This window comes from Gambusia affinis, linkage group LG04 (genome assembly GCF_019740435.1).
Source record: "Gambusia affinis linkage group LG04, SWU_Gaff_1.0, whole genome shotgun sequence".
Lineage (NCBI taxonomy): Eukaryota > Metazoa > Chordata > Actinopteri > Cyprinodontiformes > Poeciliidae > Gambusia > Gambusia affinis.
Genome location: NC_057871.1, coordinates 16,055,024 through 16,075,165, shown reverse-complemented (window position 1 = coordinate 16,075,165; position 20,142 = coordinate 16,055,024). Strand labels below are relative to the sequence as shown.

Here is a 20,142-nt window from a genome sequence, read left to right as displayed (position 1 = left end):
AATAATTTAAGCAGCAAAAACCGTGGACTGCTTTTTTTTTAAATAGACTGTGAAGAAACAACAGCGCCATCTCCTGGACATTGTAAGAATGCAATTGCAAGATATTTCTCCGGTATTTCACCATTCGGGCTCTAACCTGAAACTACCCTGGCTTTCTCTCAAATGGGCCAGAATGTAATAACGTGGAAAGTAACTATATATATATATATATATATATATATATATATATATATATATATATATATATATATATATATATATATATATATATATATATATATATATATATATATATATATATATATATATATATATTTATTTGCTGTATGTATTTTATTATTTCCCCTGATTCCTTTGCTGGAGTTCACCATAGATTAATTTAAAGTGTAACTTGGTCAGTTTGTAGCTTATTATTTCATGCTCAAACAAACCGTGGGCCATTTTCTTAAAACAATTTCTATATCAAATTAATTGTGGTGATAAATACTCATGGAATACTCATATCTGATGCGTAATTTTAACAATAAAAGTTTAGAATTTTGTGAAAACCATGGTTTATATGATTATATGATTTATTTTGTTTCTAAGCCCAATTATCCCTAGTCCAATATTACACATATCTGAACCCTGATCAAACAAAAATAACTAAGACACCTACAGACATAAAATTTGGAATATTTTTGGAGCGATAAAACCACATTTTCGTACCGAACAGCATGAGTAGATTTTTTGAGATGTTGATCGTCAAAGCACCTACAAAACATTTCAAAAATCTCGAACATGGTCAGAATGGCAGACAATGGCAAACAGGTCTACCAAAATTACAACAATATGAAAAGATGAGACTGAAATAAGAAGCACCCCGCTCCAATAAAGCCTAACATTTAATTTTTTAATTCTGCACTGGAAGACAAATTCAGAACAACTACATTTACTTGAACAGCTGTGAAGGTTAAGGTTCACTGCTAAAATCTTTAATTTATTACCAATAAAACAGATTTACGAGACAATAATGAATTAAAGACATTTTGAATCAATCATAAATGCCTTTTGTAAACAAAATATTTTTATTGACATATATTTATCTTTATTATATCATCTATAACTAAAATGACACACATAAGTAATCAGTGAATACCTTCTTTTTCTTTTGGCCCTAAAGGGCTTCCATGGGGAAACAATAGACACAAGCATCCCTAGTATAATTGCATTCTTCTTCACTTTATAATAATCTCCTTTTAATTATTTGGAAAGGTATTGCACTCCACAAGAAAATAATGAGTTGCTTGTATACAACTCATTACACAAAAAAACTTGCATTCAACTTTTGCTCTACAGCAGCAAAAGTTGAGATGCTTTTATTGGTTGTCACAAAAAAGTGTGGAAAGCCTTATTTATTTGAATTGGATTCTTGGAGTAAAAAAATTAATAAAATAAATCCAAGCTGGACAAATAAGCAAAATGGCTTCCTAAACCCACAAATAAAAAAGGAAAAACAACTCTCATCGACGTTGATCTCAAAATTTTGTGTGCTTGAATCATAGAAAGTTGCGCTAAGTGTAGTTTGAATCTCACTAAATCTTCCACCTGCAAAAAATAAATTTAAAAATGATCAACAATTTCCTTTTTCTTAATGCATAAAATGCAGGCATGTACTCTGCTAATTGCTTGTAGTGCTAGTAGTGGTTTGTCTGATTACTGAGCGCAAAAACTGACCAAGGGATTTCCCTTGGTCAGTTTTTGGGTTTGATCATGGTCAGGTTGGGTTTGATGGAACTCAGTATAAATAATCATAGGCGCTTTTTTCACTTCATTGTCCGTCTGCTTTAATTTGCATGTGAGGTTTCTCGAACTAGTCTTTCACCAACCTTCCTTCTACTATCGGTTGCGAAGGGTAATGGGCCTAAACTACTTGTCTTCTGTTTCAGCCAGCCAGCTCTACATCACATATAATTTGTTTCATTTTTGCTTTGTAAACATCTCTTCTGAGTATCTTGTGAGTCCCAGGTGTCAGTCAGTAGATGTCACTAAAAACCCCCGACATCTTCTGATGATGCATTGACTCCAAACTTCTTAACCCTGAGTTTTCTGTTGGGAATGGAACTTTTTGGAATAAGCAGACTTCTTCAATACTCAATAACACGTCACTTCATTAAAAATGGGCCATGAACCAGCATTACATCTGCTTTAGTCAGTTTACTTACCCAGTATCATATACCAATACCCAGAAGACGAATGCCTTGAATTCATCATCTTGTACTTGGGAAAAGAGAAGCAGCAAAGCTGCGCTGTTGTAATGAATGACTTGGCTTTTTAACTCGACATATAGAATTGAAGCTGTGAAGACAGTTTGGCCTCACAAGTGTCACTTCTCTTCAAGCCCAAACAGAGAAAGGGGAACTAGCTCTGATAGAGAGGACAGATAATGAAGCAGCAGCTGGAAGAAGCTAACACCCTCTTCTAGTCTTAAAGCCAGCAAGGCGTGAACAAGTTCCTGCACTGCCATGTGGGCGAAGTGCATCCACACGCACGCGCAGTCCGACGCACGGCCATGATGAAGTAGTTCTGTGGCTTGTCAATTTTTTTTTGTGTGTGTGTTCACCAAAACTTCCCCAGTGCACATTCTGGTCGTCAGCGGTAGTTTTTAAAAGTGTGTCATGTTGAAAATTCCCACAAAACCCTCATTTTTAAAAACTTTTTTCTTTTTTTTTTTGCAGATAAATTCCCATATCTGGAGTTTTACTGGCATGATGGTGGCAGCATCATGCTGTGGGGATTACTGTTACTATCCATTCTGTGGGTGAGGTGAGAATGAGGAGGAAAGAGAAACTGCTGACTGAAATTCATTTTTGTGCCTTCTCTCGTCCTTTCTTAACTGAATAATGAGTTAGCTATTATTAATTTAGACCGAGACTCCTCAGCACGTCGTCCTGAGATCATGACGACCTGAAGAGACCTCTTATGTGAAATAGAACCAGTTTCTCATCTTAGAAATGGTCAAGTGTATGATCCGACACCTGTCAGGCATCAGTGGGATGATCCAGGAACTCATTTACATTGAAGGCACTGGAATAGTTTCCCTCATCTTGCTGCAACAAAATGATTCTATTCTGCGGTATGAGCAGTAAGACTGAGGCTTTTCTACCTCGTGGGAACGCTAAACGAGTATATTATTCTGGAGTGAGATACCAGCACATGGTGCAGAGTGGTGTCCTTTGAAGCCGTGAACTGCAGATCTCTGAAAACCACAGCCTTAAAAAAAGAGACATGTGACCTTCGAGATAATAGGATGGTTTTTTTTTTGTTTTTTGGTTTTTTTGCAGTCAGAATTGGCAAACTCGAACATCTCTAAACACTCTGCAGCTTGTGTGTGAACTGCTCTTTTATTTTTTACATCTTTATACAGACAAAATAAAACAGTAGGTACAGCATAAATACAATATTTTGTGCTGCTTGGTGTGAGTGGAAACACGTGGCTTTATGCAAACAGACAACCCCGTTACGTAGAAATATATGCATGCTAAGGAGTAGAAATACTCCTGCAATAACTCTTTACAGGCCATCTTTTCAGATGGATGACTAAGAACAGCCGCCGCACTCCCACGACGTCTATACTCACACACACTTTAACAAACGCCAAGGACAGACAGAGCCGCTACTTTATGCTTTCATTTCCAATACTACCAGCTACTTATATGACTAAATTGCTGTCTATCTCCATGGTGGTGACTGTTTGTGTGCATGAATGCAGTCTACTTGAGTTCTAGGCGGTGCTCGCCACGGGCTATGTGGGAGGAGAACTCGTAACGGTCCCGGCTGCGGTGGCCACAAACGTTGCATTCGAGCGGATCGCGGAAGCCGTGACATCCCATGTGGATGGTGTACATGACGTAGTCCAGGAAGAGCACCCTGCAGTGGCCGCAGGGGTACACCGCTCCGGGCGGTGCCCCGGACTCTCCGTCCGCCCGCATGACCCGCAGGGCCTCGAGGGGCGTCAGTGGAATGGGCTGGCTGTGTGGGTGTGGGACGCCGTTCTGGTGATTGATCCCCCCCAGCAGGTGACCCAGGCTGTACATGACGGGCTGGGTCATCTGGGAGGCGTCGTTGTGGAAGGAGTCCATGCCGAGGGGCGGCTGTGCTCCGTGAGGGAGGCCCAGAAGAGGCATCTTGTGGCCGTTGGTGAGGCTGATTGGGTTGATATCGGTGCGGTTTAACGGGATGGGGTACGGTCTGTGGGTGGGAGGTGGGTCGCCATCTGGGCTTGCAAGAACTGTCTGCAGCCGGCCCTCTGGCCCAGGTGAGCCTGATGGAGGATCCTTTATGTCAGATCGGTGGAGCAGCTCCCTGTTAAAGCTCAGGTCCAGGCAGACCCCGTTGTCGCCTACACCAGTGACACGACAAGAGAGCACTGAAGATTCAACATGGGCTGGTTTCACATACTTCACTGAAGAGCGTTACAGTACCTTGTTAAAGTAGGGTTACATTTTGTCACGCTATAGCCACAAAGATCAATGTATTTTTGGGGGGAGTTTTCTACAAATTTTTGCATTATAACTTAGAGTAAATATTGGTACAGTTTAACTTATTGACTTGTTCTACTGAGATTGGTTCACTTAAAACAAGTATTTTTTTCATCAATATTAAGGAATCATTAACTTAGTACAAGGTATATCTTACTGAAAAGTTATGTATTAGTTAGTTTTGTCTTATTTCAAGTGTACAAAAATATTTGCACTAGAAATCAAACAAAAAGTAAGATTTTGTGTTTTTGCTGTGTGACTGACCAACACAAAGTAATGTAATCTTGTGAAGTGGGAGGAAAACAAGTCAGGGTGTTTAAAATCTCTACTGCAGTGAACATTTGTATTCATCCCCCTATAGCTTGTCTGTCACATAAACTCCCAATAAAATACAGCGAAGTTTGTGGTTACAAAGTGACAAAGGGCTAAGAATACTTTTGCAAGGCACTGCACATGGACAAGCAGCAGAAAACTGCAGTCAGAGCACTTATTGCTTACAGATGGGCAAGAGCTTAGACAGATCCAGATGGGGCTCACTGGGGTCCTCGCTTTGGTGTGCAGCACGCACAGAGCAAAAAAAAAATGTGCACCCCATTTGGCTAACCTGGATTGCAGGCACTTCATGGGACAAAAGAAGCTTAAAAGCAAGAAAACATCCTGAGCCAGGAGAGGACAGAGGGCTGAGAGGAAGCAGACGGCGCAGACGAAGGTCTTTGTTGCAGCTGCTACAGAAGTATTGACAGAGAAACACCTGCTCACGTTTCTCGCCTCCCGCTTGTTCTATCTTTCTCTGTGGTTGCAGACTCTCTTACTTCTCTTTTCCCCTGTGGTTGTCATATTGAAAGATCTCACTTCATTTGCCAAGCTGATAGACGTAGGAGTGTTGTGTGTGTGTGTGTATGTGCTCGCGCGAAGCTTGAGGCGTGATTGCGAAACTACAACCCCAATGTTGAGCTTAACCAGAGAGGTGAGAGGAGACTTGAAAAATTTTGCGTACGCTCATAAAGTTTGGGAAATGGCAGCGCCAACTCAGCCGTTTACCGAAACTGATAGCTTCTGATCATTCATCACTCCAGCGGATTATCCGAGTCCAATTCAAAGCAAAGAAAATGAGTAATACTACTGAGAACTTTCAGAATCATATTTCTGCTTTTTTTTTTTTTTTTTCTTTTTTACATAAGTTTGTTCAATTAACCATGGACGGTCACATGTACCCAACATTGACACCGCTCTGGGCAGAAATTCTAGAGCAGTGGGAAGCACTCTGTGGTGTGAGCCAGGTGTTCTGGCCCCAGTTCTCGTCTGGCAGGAGACAGACGCCAGCAAAGATACACAGACAAACAAGAAGCTCAGGCAGACAGAAATCATTTACAACAGACTTCTTTATTTAAAGATCTTTAAAGCATTGCTACAAGCAAACTGTTGTGAACTTGAGAAAAGGGCAGCAGCATTTACAGAAGGAGCTGTTGGGGAAAATAGGTGCAACTTAACACATGAAGTGCCTCGCAAAAGGGATACATCCACTTGAACACATCAACACGTTACTTGCACACACTGCAGTTGATTTCATCAGGCTCGTATGTGACAGACCAAAACAAATGAGCTTATAATTGCCGATTCAAATGAAAACGATTTTCAAACATCCTTTCTATAATGAAAAGAACCGAAAAAGTTGTGATATGCCCTCTCCCCCTTTCATCTGCTACCCCTAAATAGAATCCAGTCCGACCATTTCCTGCACCTCATCAGTACATAAACTCCACCTGTGTGTAATTTAATCTCAGTATGACTCCAGCTGTTATGCGAAAACCTCAAAGGTTTATTAGAGAACATTAGTGAATAAACAGCCTCATCAGGCTGTGGAGAAGTTTAAAGTCATGTTATTTTACAGACGACACAATAAATATGCGCCATTAGAAGAGAACCTTTTGGCCTCATTATTCTGAACACATCATTCCCAAGGGGAAACACGGTTTTGGCATTAATGAAGGAACAGCCTGACCAAGACCAGGGAACACAGCACAAAGCTCTGGGATAAGGTTGGAACCGTGGCACATTAAGACACAACACGCCAAGTTTCCAACATCATAAACTGATCAATTCATTATATGAAAAGTATATTAAAATGAGTAAAGCTCAATTATTTTCTGCCAAGACAGGAGTGTCACTTAAAGTCCATAGGCTGGGCAAGGAGAAGATTTCTTTTTAGAGAAGCGGCCAAGAGGCACCAGTTACTCCACAGCTCAAGTAGGAGAAGAGGATAACACCAAAACCACATTCTTGACCTACATACAAAAGATGTTGGTGGAAGCATCATACCCTGGGAATGCTTTTCTTTAGCAAGAAGGGACAGAGATGATAGGAAGATGCATGGAGTTAAATACAAGGCAATTCTGGGGAAAGCGCTATGGAAATGAACCAAGAGCTACAACGGAGTGATTGAGATCGAAGCAAAACACAATCATGTTCTAATTTTTGTTGGTCTGTCACATCAAACTCCAAATAAACACACTGAAGGGTGTAGTTTTAATGTTACAAAAAGCAGAAAAGCTCAGGGGGTATCAAGACTTTTGCAAGGCACTGTTAACATGTCAAAACAACAGCAGCAATTGCAGCAAAAGCTAGTTTGAAAATAGGTGTAATTTCATTTAAAACACAAACGTAAGAACAAAGCATGTTAAATAAGGTTGCTTTACAAAAGTACGCCCGTTTTGCAGTTTGAGGTATGCCACTGTGCTTGCTCTTACCAGTGAACTTCTGTGGCATTGAACTTTTCCGCTTGGCGACGTTGCTGGCGAGCCTGTCAAGAAGCAGCGCGCGCTCTGAGCCCATTTGAGACCTGGCTGTGTGGCCGTCCTCTGCTTGACCACAAAAAGACAAAAAAAAACAAATTTTAAAAAAGGAAGAAAATAGAAAGAAAGACGACAGCAATGTCAAGGAAATGAAGACCTGTCGCCGAGCCACTGCTCTTCATAAAATGAAGCGCAAATACATAAATAAACCAACAAGGAGGAACAACATATTAATTTGACATTAGACGCTCCTCTGACCTCACTTCCTGTTTTTTTTTTTTCACCTCATCAGTGAAATAGGAGAGACCACAGGATGAGGATGTACTTCCTCACCACTATAGCACTATCAAGCAAAACTTACGACATTCGGTGACCACAGAAACAGTGCGCCTTCTTCTGTGTTGCAATCGTGCAACTGTCCTGCTGGTACAATAAGGCACAGTCGGCAGCGGGGGCTGACGTCTTACGCGAGCGTGCCTGCGCTGGGCCGGCCTGGGCTCAAACGTTTGCCCTATTTGGCTTCCCCTTTGCTGATGCAGAGATGAGAAGCGGTCTCCGCTGCACTGAGCCATCACACCACAGCAGCCATAACCTATTTAGTCTGTAATCATGGGGCACCAGCTATAAGTTCATTAATTTAATGAGGCCATAAAAACAGGATCTGCTGGCTTTTTAACTGCACGCCCGCTGTGTACGCTCATGAAAAAAAAAAAAAAAAAAGCAACAACGTGTTTTTGTGGACTTGATGGCTGCAGCAGCTGCATGTGTGAAGTTTCGGAGATGTTTTCACAGAGTGTGACGGCTGCTCACCTCTCTCGGCGGGACCTTTGCTCTGAATGTACACATGGCACCTCTCTCTGTGCTCGTCGAGGGAGCTCCGCTGCTTGTAGCTGCGACTGCAGTGGTTGCACTTGAAGGGCTTCTCTACTGCGAGCAAGAGTTTCAGTTAATCACCAAAAACATCAACGGCATGAAAACTGGCACAGCATGTATGATTTCACAAAGTATGCAGTTTCGCTCAAAACTGATGAGGTGTTTCTTTTTTTGCTTTTTTGTTTTGAGACTGACGGCAGGTAAAAAATAAAAAAAAACAAACGTGACCTGAAAGAGCATGAGTAAGTTTCCAGAGGTGATTGAGTAAAAGATATCATAATGCGATGTGTGTTGATTGCAAGGATGCACGGCGGGGCTGTTACTGGAAAAGCCAAGAGCCCTCCCACAAACCCCCACGAGCCGAGATTCAAAAGGGAGAGAAAACCTCGACTCAAAGGAGTAACTGACATGGCATTGTTTGCAGGTGCACACGATACATGGGCGCTTTTGACGCTGTGTGTGTGCGCGCTGAGTGATTAAGAACGCATGCATGTGGCTGGCTGCTACCAGAATGGGTGCGCAGGTGCCCGCTGAGGGCGTCGCGTCGTCGGCAGGCGTAGCTGCACATCGGGCATTTGAAAGGCTTCTCTCCGGAGTGCAGTTTGATGTGGCGAAGCAGGTTTCCCTTCTGGGTGAAGGAGGCCCCACACTGAGTGCAGTGGAATGGCCTCTCACCTGAGAAACAAAAAAAATAACACTCAGAGGAGGGGAAAAAAAAAAAGAAGAAGAAGAAACCCACATGGTTTAACTCATTAATTGCAGAAGAAACTTCTTGCATATTTGCTGCTTTTATTGGATTGTTGGTCACGGCATTGATACATGTATATATATATATACATATATATATATAAAAATGCATTTCTGTTTTTTTTTTTTGCAATTACTATCCATTATAACAGTAAATTGCAAAACACAGAATCATTCACCATCTTTTGAAAGGGGAACAAAGCAACAGCCACTGATTGTCGAGAGAAGACTTTCTCACGACTCAGACCACCAAGCGAGTTGTGCACAAGAAGGTGAAAACAGCCTCGGCTGAAAGCGGCGCAACGCTTCACATGTTCCCCCACGTGTCCAGCCGACGGGGACTAAGCCAGGTCGGCCTTCTGGTAGCGTCTCAACTGGAACGTACTGACTGAAAGCTGTGCATCATCTACAAGGTTTCTCAACATTATCTTTACATTTGTCATTTTCAGAAAGAAGTTCCCTGTCATTTCTAGAAGTTTCTTCATCAGTACAGGAAAAAAAAAAAAAAGGATCCAAAATGCTACAATACAGCATGTTCAATACGTGACACTCCAACGCATTCATTGAAATGCCCCCAAAAACAAAGCAGTAGCTGGGCAGCGTGTTGAACAGCATGTTTCTTCAGACTGGAGGCAGGATTAATGCTTTGCAGCGACCAAGCCAGAGTCATGACTTGAATCTGATAATCTGTGAACCTAGTTAAAGATTAGGGTAATGGCAAGCAGGCCATTTGATGAAAAACCCCTAATCAAATAAGCTTATTACCAAAAATAAATAGTCAAAAAACCAAAAGACGCATACAAAAACCTGGTTAGCCATTTTAAGAAGGGTTTAATGCCAACAAAATTTTTTCCACTGACAATTGAGAAAGGTGTGTATAATTTTAATCACGCCATTTTTTTTGTAAAAATGTAAATGAAACAGAGAAAAGGATGTCCCTCTTACATTGTCTTTTTATTTTTTTGGTGTGAAATGTCTGTCATTTACAATCAGACAGAAACCCTTTGGTTGAATGAAAAAAAAAAAAAAATGTAAATCTAAGTATGAATCATTTGGACTCAACTGTACCGGTAACCCAGTTGAGGCGTTTGGAGGTTTGGTTCTGTAGTAGTGATGGGTAATAGTGACAAAAGTTGATGATGAAGGTTCCCACACATTTTCTATTTCAAAATTCCACACTCAATTTTCAGGTTTTGTGGTGTACTAGAAACAGCTACGAGGTTTGTTTACAATGAAAACTCCACTGCAGTAGTCAGGCCTTATTATGTGCATGTTTCATAGACGAAAAAACTCAAAAGCCGTTCCGCTGTTTTGAAATCTGGACGTGCCATTGCTCTGACACCATTTGGAAATCTAAAATGCCCTCACTGGATTTTTTCTTTTTTTTTTCGTTTTAAAGCAAAACATAGAATCTTTAATACCTGCTGCTTATTAAGTTGTTAATAATGTGAAGAGACTGCTTCACAAAAGTAAATAAATGTTTACCACCCTAAAAATAAATGTTTCCGGATGGTGCGCTGCAAAACAGTAGAGCAGGTACCCCGTATCCAGAGGCTATTACTCCTCAACCTAGCCGTATGAGGCTCCATTACTGACTTCAGCTGCATGTGTTTCCCTTTCTCTCGCTGCCAATTTCCTGTATGTATACTGCAAATAAAGGACACAAGAGTTTCTGGTCTTTTTTAGTAGCGTTATGGAACACATTTAGAGCCCCATAAACAAATATTGCTCATCACTTAAGCCATCATTGAGGTCGTTACTGTTAAACAGCACAGAAAAGCTGCATTTAGCTGGAATTTCAAATGATGCTTCTCCAACATTCAAGTCAGTTTTTGGGGCTCCAAATGTCAGAGTTTAGTGTCACTCCCATATATTACATTTCTCATCACATCTTTTCCCCACATAATTAAAAACAAAACAATAATTACCCATTCCTAGCATTACTTAGCCCTGGGGTCACAATGGGCTTCTTGTACGGGAAAGCAAATATCAGTGAAACTATAGCCATAAGTACGCCTGTGTGGGGTCTCAAATTAGTGTTAAAAAATTTGGTCCAAATGGCAACTCATTTGGGGCCCATCTGGTCCCACTTTCTAGCCAGGGTTTACCTGCATCACAGTTACAGGGGCAATTTATGTGGAACCCACTGGCGACCTGTTGTGTCCAATATGGGGCCATTTTCCAGTTCATTTCCTGCTTATCTGGAATAGATATGAACTTCTATTTGAAATCCATAAAATTCAGGGTTTAGAAAAATGTCCGAAAAAGAAACTATTTGGGAACGTCTAAAATTACAAATACTGTCCTCGTAAGACTTTCCTGAAGTCTGGATCAGTTTACAAAACCTACAAAAGGAAACAAGAAACAACAACGAATAATGGAGGTCTTAAAAAGTGTTAAGTGTCAGCAAATAGGTGCTACACCACCAGGGCAACCATGGGACACTGGCTGACCTGAAGGGTGTTCTTATGGCCTTCGTAACTCACTCCCATCAAACGTGCGTCTCAGTGAGGAAAAGATGTCGAGTTTTGCTTCGAGTCCAAAATTTTGACGATTTTTCGTCCTGCATCTTTGCATGCTCATCTGAACACTTATCTGTCATTGCCATCAAATCAAACAGTTAGCTGTTCTGTGCTCGTCAGTGAACTACAATGGAAGATATTTCACAACCAGATCCCGCCTGCCGATTAGGTTGCATTGACGTGCCAAATGCACGCAGAACAAAAGCACTGACCCCATCAATAAGAGATAAGTGCGTTGGTATCGTGATTGTGCAACTGTCTGTCTGTTTCAGGTCAAGTGCTTTTATATGATTTATTTTTTTGGGTTTGTTTGCTTTTGGTGCTTACCAGTGTGGCTGCGCTTGTGCACTAGCAGCACATTAATGCTGATGCAGGAGAGACCGCAGATGTCGCAGCTGAGTTTCCCCTGTGTCGGAATGCGGGCCGCCGTGGATCCGGGCGGGTAGCCCCCGTCTGCAGCCTCATCCAACGCACCTGTTGTTTGGCCGTCTGGCAGGGATGCCGCTTCGTAGCGCGAGTAGTCCGCCAGTGACAGGTCCTGCGGCTCGTTCATGCCATCCTCGTCTCTCTGCTCGTCGTTGTCCTCCTCTGTCCTGTCCTCGTCGGCACCTTCCTCCATCCCGTCCTCGCTGTCTCCCTCCGCTTCCTCTTTGGGCACAACCACTGCGTGCTCAGTGTCATCCGTCTCCTCGGCTTCGGTTTTTATCACACCTGGACAAAAACGTGGAAGTAATAAAGAAGCCAGGCAAACATTTAGAGACCTTTCTAATCGCACAAGCAGAAACTTAAACTGAACCATACGAGAGCAACTAACGTGTAAAACATTTCCCACTTCCAAATAAGGAGCTAAAAAAGCCAGAGGAGTCTCTACTGCGAGCCAGAATGCGACACAGTCACGTCTTCACTTCTACTTTTATATTTAAAGTTCGATATTAGCACAGGCACGTCTCCAAAGTGTGGGGAGCTTAATTTGGGCCGACATTTACTGTCTCAAAGAGATTCAGTAGATGTGCGCCTGAGATAAGAGGAAAGCGTTTCCTATGAATACACAGAAAGTAGAACCAGGACAGGAGAAAAGCACAGCAGGCGCCTCAGACAGACAAAACCAGTTCCCTTTGCTTTGAAGGAGTCAGTGTGCTCATCAGCATTGTCACACACACTCCCCAGTAATAATATGACCTGCCTTTTTTTTTTTTTTCTTTATGGACCCTGTTCATAGCCACAAGATGTCCACATATAGTCTCCTACAAGAGAGTTCCCTCCACTTTCTCACATTTTCTCATGTCAGAACTAAAAACGTCAATGCATGTAATGTTATTGGGATGTTTTGTAATAGTTTTGCACAAAGTAGTTCATGTCTGCGAAGTGGAAGGGAATGCATGTTTTTCTGCAACCCAAAAATGTGAAAAGTGCTGCTTGCATTTTGAATTCAGCCCTCCTCAGTCGACAGCGTGTAGAACCACCTCAAAGTTTCATGTCTTGTGGGCTATGCTCTAGTGGCGCTGCACATCTGGTGGCTGATTTTATTACTTATTCTTTGGAAAATAGCTCAAACTAAGACAGGTATAATCTAAAGCATCTCTAAGTAAGACATTTCGAGTTTTGCCTCCGGTCCTAAGTATGATTTAGCTCCGGACTTTCACTGGGCCACAAATAAGCTTTGACCTAGTCCACTCTACTGTAGCTCTTGCTGTATGCTTCTTGTTATTGCCCTGCTGAGAGCTGAAGCTCAGTCTCAGGTTTTCTGCATCCTTTAACAGGTTTTCTTCTACGACTGCCGTGTATTTAGCTCCATCCATCTTCCCATCAACTCTGACCTGTCTTTCTGATAATGCTTCACAAAAAACCATCATCAATACATGATGCTGCGAAAACTATGATTCATATGTGATGTGTAGTACCGATGTGTACTTTTCCACCATTTAGATCAAGATCGTTTTGCATGTAGGCCAAAATCTTCACTTGAGCTGTTGATCGCTGCAGCTCCTCCAGAGTTACCATACGGCTCTAGATGGTTTTGTGCTCTCCTTACTCAGCTGGTCAGTTTGATGGACATCTATGAAGGCACATTGTGGAACTAGATTATATTTAGGAGTATCAGAATAAATAAGGTTGAGCAGAAAGACACAACCCAATGAAATACAATGAGGTCTGTGTTTGTAAAATGACAAAATGCAGAGAACTACTTACATTTACTCAGTTAAATTTGAGTAGCTTTAGTGAAAAAAAACCCCTTTAGATGTAGTTTTACTTTTTACTTGAGTAGTAATGTTATAAAGTATCAATACTTTTACTTTAGTAAGTCTTCTGGCTTCACTAAAAACTTCACTTAATGGAAAATAGGGTTGAAAATGCTCACCAGAAGTTATTTACATTGTTCCAACACAGTTATAAAGCTTCAGCATTAGTTTTAGAAGTTCAATATTCAATAAATTGGAGTTGGAAGACAGTTTCTTCTGCCTGAATTTGTTGTTTTCTTAAACATTTTTTTTCATTTTAGACTTCAAAACACTAGAATTTGCCACCTAGATTTATTTTGTCCGTCTGATGACATCAAATAAACCGATTAGTTAATCAGTACTTGAGCAGCCTTTTCAAAAGCGTTTCACTCTTGAGTAATTTGTTGCATGATTACACTTTACTTTTACTTGAGTAAATTATATTGAAGGAATGCTCTTCTTACTACATCCGCCTCTGACAAAACGTGGAAAACCTTTGAGGAGTACCTTTGACAGGCACTGTGTGTTTCACCATGACAGCTTAGAGGAATCTGCTTGCTGAATGCACAGTTATCAGCACCGCAGCTGCTGACATGCAGAGTCCTGAGGCTCATCTTGCAGGACCTCTCACCTAGCCTCTTGCTAAGCGTGAACCAACCCTGAGAGCTACTCAGTTCCATCCAGAAACCACACTGTGGTCTTGGCGGTGGCTGATGATGAGCTAAAGAGCAGCGCCTTGTATTGTGGAGAGCACTCAGAGGTGCTATGGAAACTTTGCAAGCACAGAGATCTGTGACACCCAATATAGAGTCCAGGGTCTCTGAGAGCAGCGAACCGCAGGGCCATGCAGCAGAACGCAGAGCGGGGCTTTAGGAAGTCCACTTGGTTGGCTAGATGACAGCCAACCAGAAATAAGAAGGGAGCGCCGCCTGCACACAATGTTCTCTTCTCAACACTGAGGACTGAAGTTGAAAAACTTTTGGAGTTGGAACAAAGTGTTACGATTGGCAGCTTGCTGTTAATTGACAGAGAGTCTGGGACCGTCTGTCAAATTCAACATTTCCTATTAATTGAAATGCAGTGGAGACGAGATAGTGATTTTTAGTCAGTAATCACTAAAAATTGATTACTGACTGGAATTAAAGTTTGGTTCTATATTTCATGGGAATTTCATGAAATCTTAAAACAAAATTGTGGATACCGATAGAAAATGGAGAGTAGGGCTTGATTACAGTTTCTCTTCAGACTTCCTTATTTCTTTATTTTAATTTACTATATCTAAACGAATAAAGTATTAATCACCTATCTAATAAGTAGCAGTTCCTCCACTTGTCCATTTACTGATTGATTTCAATATTTTTCCCCAAAATCTGTAGTTCTATAATAATCTCATTCTACTTGCACCTGCGAAAGGACGATATGTCTGATGGTAAATATTAGAAATGAGATCCGTTTAACTGTCCATGCCTGCATGTCTTAAAATTCTCAGCTTTTGCTTCTTTGGCATTTAAAATGATCTCTACCAGGTTGTGCTGTGGTGGCGCAGGGGTTGAGCAAAGCCCACGTGTGGGGGGCCTTGGTTCTCAACGCGGCTGTCAAGGGTTCGATTCTCTGCCACATGTCTTCCCCTTTCTCTCATCACCCACTTTTCTCTCAATTCACTATCAAATAAAGGCCAATAAAACCTTTAAAAATATATATATGTATAGTAATTTCTCTATGGGATAGAATAGTCTTGCAGCTTATCTTGACGATGATAATTTTGGAAAGGAGATTTTCAGTCTCCTAATTAAATAAATAACAGTAAACAAACTACTAACTATACCAACAACTGCTTAATTTCCACAAAGAAAAAAATTTGTGTATTTTCATTAGCTCTCTGGTATTTGCAGTTGTACTTTTTCTTAAGCACGCTGCTTAAAATGTAAGACAAACTGCAAACTCATTTGTTGAGAAGTGAATTGTGCATATGTGTGAATGTGTGCACATACGTGCATCCATGACAGGATCCGAGTGAATTCCATTCACAGTGACAGAGGCGTCTTCCGTCTTCTTTTCTTCCTCCTGTGCGTTCACCTCTGCAGCCTCACTGCAAGCTTCTGAACAAAGGCACAAATCAATTCTCGCAATCAGTTTCTCGTCAATTAAAAATTAAAACCATGAAGAGACTTTTTACACACAAGAAATGAGTATTCAAATATTCCCTTTCAGCAATTAACACATAGAAAATCTTTCTCGCATGCTTTGCAGAGACACAAACTCATTTATCATGTTTGCAGCTTGCACACATTCCACAAATACGTCTCGATCTTTTCGAAAGAGTCCTTCAGGTCAGACGGCGGTTTCTGTGGAGGAACGAGCTCAGACTGATCACGTATGTTTTCAAATGCAAGAACAGGAATGAGACACTCACCCATCTTGTCCTCCTCTGGAGATGTGACCTCAGGATGCTTGTCTGTGCTCATGGTGAGATGCTGGTAGTTTGAAGGTCTTACTTAACAGGTCCAGTTGGGTTCCTGCGCGGGGCAATTTTAGAACCAGGTTTGTGAGAAGGAGTTCACAGAGCGGTGACGAAGTGAAAGGGCAAATGTGTTCCCTGCATTCATCCTGCTGCTTTAATATAGGATTAATATAACATTTCACAACTTTATTAAAAAATATTCTGACTATTTCAATGAAGCCTGTGAAGAAATAGAAGCAACACTTGTCTCTGACTGTTCCTGTTGGTTGGACAGCATAAAGAAGAAGCTAACAAAAATAAAAGTGGGTGAAAGCCCACGGTTGATTGATCGACCCTGTCTCTACATTTAGCCTTATGAGAAAGACAAGATATTCTCTCTGCACACGTATTTCCTGCTGGGTTTGTACACAGGAGCGAATGTAAAAGAGCTTTCCACTCCAGCAGCCAAAACCTCCTACACTTGTGGCCATAGTTTGAAAGCGAACATCCATCCTACTGCGTATTTCTAATTAAAGATGCTACAGAGACACCTCCACAGGTCACAGAGGATTTAAGAAAGTTGATTCAAGTTTGAAAGCTTCCATGAGTCAAAATAGTAAAGAAAAACAAAAATAAATACAAAAGGTTGCAGTCTTCTTCTCATAGTTCTCACAAGCTCAAAATGAAATTGAGAAGTGTGTGTCCACATGTTGCAGTTACTGCTAGGACCCGCTTTTTTTTTTTTTTTTTTTTAGAACAATTCATCTCATTACCTTATAATCTCTAAGGTTTGGATATTGCTGAAGCTATCTTACCTTCCAGTTGCTCAGCACCAGAGGAGAGGAAAGCTGCTCTGGTATTTCCCCACTCCACCGCTGGACTTTCTCTGAATATGGATCCTGCGCAGCGTGACTACGGTGAATGCTGGAGCGATCCCTTAAAGGAACAGGAACTCATTGTGAACAAGGTGGAGCAACAAAGAGTTCACATCCAGTAGAACGGCGCGAGCAGCTCAGACGGCCCAGAGCAGTCGGGGTGAAACTCAACCTATCAGCTGTTTCCACTGGGCCTGGATGTGAAGACTCCACCGCACCACATCCTAATAAAAGGAAACAACGAGTGGATTAGGTTTTTGATATAATTTCTCTCAGTCCTCACTGCCACTGACTTGTTTCAATTTAAGGAGCTATAACTCCATCTTGTGGCCAAACTAGAGAACTGCTTTTCACAGCAGTTTCCCTCTACTTCATATTGGTGAAGCAAAAAAAAAAAAAACTATTCCTACAGTATTTCCACTGTTGCTCACGGAGAGTAAGGCGAGCTAACTATGTGTAATGTCATGTGTGTTAACATTGTAGCTATACAGTAGGAAAAAAAAAAGTACTCCAAGCCTATTTATTCCAGATAGTTAAAGCAAAAAACTAATCAGTATTTATTGATATTGACTGACATTAAATGTTTATCATGTTGTATGTTTTCCAGCCATATTGCCCCGTCATACTCAGGCTCTTGTGGCACATTTTTAAAAAGTCTACAATACATACTTAGCCCTGTGACAGACTAGCGACCTGTCCAGGGTGACCCCGCCTCTCACCCAGAACGTAGCTGGAGATTGGCACCAGCAACCCTCCTGACCCCTCTAAGGGACAAGGGTGAACAGAAAATGGATGGATGGATGGATGGATGAATACATACTTAAAAAACAAAATAAAAAGTTGTGTTAACCAACTTATTTTGGTCTAAATAGAGGAGTAGGTAGTTTACTGTGTTGAAACCTGACTGAAAAACCTCCATAATATTGTGTTCATCTTAAAAGGGCTGAGAAAGGATGACTATAAAAATTGTGAAATGAAAGGCAGCTTGGAGACAGGCCTAAAATTTGCTGAAACAATTTGGCCACAGCCAGGTTTCTATATAGTAGAGGCTGCATCACGTCGTAAAAGGTGCAGGGACAATGCCTGACAGCAAACTGCTATTTACAGTAGGGAGGATGATCTGCTCTATGCTGGGCGAAGCCTCCTCAAAGGCGTGAGGGGGAGCAGGATCACAAGGAGAACCCGAAGGCTATATGTTCAACTCTATCCTTTAAAAAAGGTCAGATTCACTGGTTCAAATTTATCAAACACAGATGGATAGTGGATCAAACAAGATGCTGAGATGAGGGTTCTTGCAGCATCTAGCTTTTCTATGATAAAATCATTGCATGTTTCAGAACACGCTTCTAGGCAGACAGTCTGTGGGGCATTTAGAACAGAGTCAATCAATTTAAACAGCCGGCGTGAGCTATTCTGACAGGCCACAATAATGTTGGATAGATCTTCCCTTTTAGCATCTTTAACAGTGTTCCGATAATGGTGCCAGCACTTCTTGAGGATCTGGAATGAAACCCGCAATTTATCTTTCTTTTTTTTTTTTATCTCCCCCACTCCCGAGTTCAGTTTATCCTTTTTATATCCCACATGTGGGATGTAAAAAAGTATGTTCTGCTATGGCGCAACAAGAAAGAAACATAGTAAGAAAATAACTTTATAGTGATCTACATTTAGCTCTAACTACAATGGAACTGAAGCCAAAAGAATCCTCTGAGATCTGGGAGCACTTTTTAATTACCTTCTAGTCACTTTTATTCACTCCTTGCTCCATTGTACCTCTGCCCTTTAAGGCAAAACCTTTTATTCTGTTTTGTGTGCAATGGCACAGTTGTAATAGCTAACCAAATTGCTGATTCGCCACCAATCATTAATTGCCAGTGTGCTTGTGCTACCAAAGAACTATAAAAACAAAACAAACAAAAAAAAAATCTATCTTTTACAAGGATCCTTGAGTTCAGTTTTAAAACAACTCCCCCGTCAAAGCACACTCCAAGGATGTGTCCGATAAATTCCCATTTGACGTTTTGAACTTTAACGTGCCGACCATAACCCGCTGTGCACCCCTCACATCTGGCCCTATGTCGCATTTTATTGTCTCTTATCCCCTCACCCTCCTTCTGTTCTCGTAATTTTTCAACTCTCAGCAAAAAAAATGTAGCCATAAAATGCAAAAGAACCTCCCTCCCAAATACTTTGTTCTCGTCACAAACATCTGCTTCACATGATCACAAAAACATTACTCGAACAACCTGTATCAAAGTATAATATCTGAACATTCTAGAACGAAGAAATACAAATTTTATTCCTAGATTTGCTTTTTAGTCTAATATAATTCTGCTTTGTCTCACCAGTTTAATCTAATTTGGAAAAACACACTCATTATTTCAGGCCTGCAACACATTACAGGAAAGCTGAGATAGGATGAATTTTTGGTTAGCATGCAAGCAAAGAACTATATCTGACAAGAGAAGCCTGAGGTGATCGTTATAATCACTTGCAGAATTCACAAAAGCGCTCTCTATAAAGGAGTCTGGGTGTATTTTCCTTTAAAACTGCATACCATCATTGACAGGTTATGTGCTTAGAAGAATAAGTTTGATCAGTTTTATAAATATTTTTGGATTTTCTCCAGTCTATAAAAAAGCAATCCAGACTGTTCTCAGAAACAAGTCAAAAAGTCAGACTGTGATTATTTAGGGTTGAATCAGTGGCAGTGAATCTGACAAGGTTTATTTCCACATCTGTGATAGAAACATTAAACTGAGCACTTTGAGATGTTGGAGAAACATCATACTTATCACCCTGTTTTGTGTAATAATTTGTTCAGAGTGATACAGGGTGGTACATTTTCCATCACAGTGTTTTGCATGCATTAATAAAAGGGTTGGCGTCATTCTTCATCAGGTAAAGACCTCTTGTGGCTTTCTTTCAACAATGTCATATTTTCTCCGTACTCCTCTATAGAGACCATATTTGTGAAATACACAAAGTTAACATGATCAATGTTTGGGTTGGCCTGTCTACTTTAGGTGGACAACTATGTGTTGGTAGGTTTGTAGTTTTACCATGCTCTTTCCATTTCGGGATGATGGTTCTAACATTGCTCTGTGAGATGTTCAGCATGGAATATTGTTCTGTAACCTAATCCTACTTTAAA

General features: G+C 41.0%; 1 protein-coding gene across 9 annotated transcripts in view; it reads right to left on the bottom strand.

The window, feature by feature from the left end:
* Positions 1–3,344: 3,344 nt before the first annotated feature.
* The window catches only part of LOC122829039 (zinc finger protein Aiolos-like), a 30,052-nt gene continuing 13,254 nt past the window's right edge, over positions 3,345–20,142 (bottom strand). For 2 of the 9 annotated variants that reach the window (XM_044113230.1, XM_044113231.1), the window contains exons 2-10: positions 17,161–17,212; positions 16,929–17,049; positions 16,087–16,189; positions 15,665–15,772; positions 11,782–12,165; positions 8,693–8,860; positions 8,123–8,239; positions 7,268–7,381; positions 3,345–4,381 (exon numbers count right to left, since the gene is read on the bottom strand). In XM_044113230.1, the coding sequence (XP_043969165.1) occupies positions 3,753–4,381; positions 7,268–7,381; positions 8,123–8,239; positions 8,693–8,860; positions 11,782–12,165; positions 15,665–15,772; positions 16,087–16,138 (1,572 nt within the window). In that variant the 5' untranslated portion in view covers positions 16,139–16,189; positions 16,929–17,049; positions 17,161–17,212 and the 3' untranslated portion in view covers positions 3,345–3,752. The remainder of the gene's footprint in view (positions 4,382–7,267; positions 7,382–8,122; positions 8,240–8,692; positions 8,861–11,781; positions 12,166–15,664; positions 15,773–16,086; positions 16,190–16,928; positions 17,050–17,160; positions 17,213–20,142) is intronic. The other 7 variants (XM_044113234.1, XM_044113237.1, XM_044113235.1 and 4 more) reach the window with 7 other exon arrangements.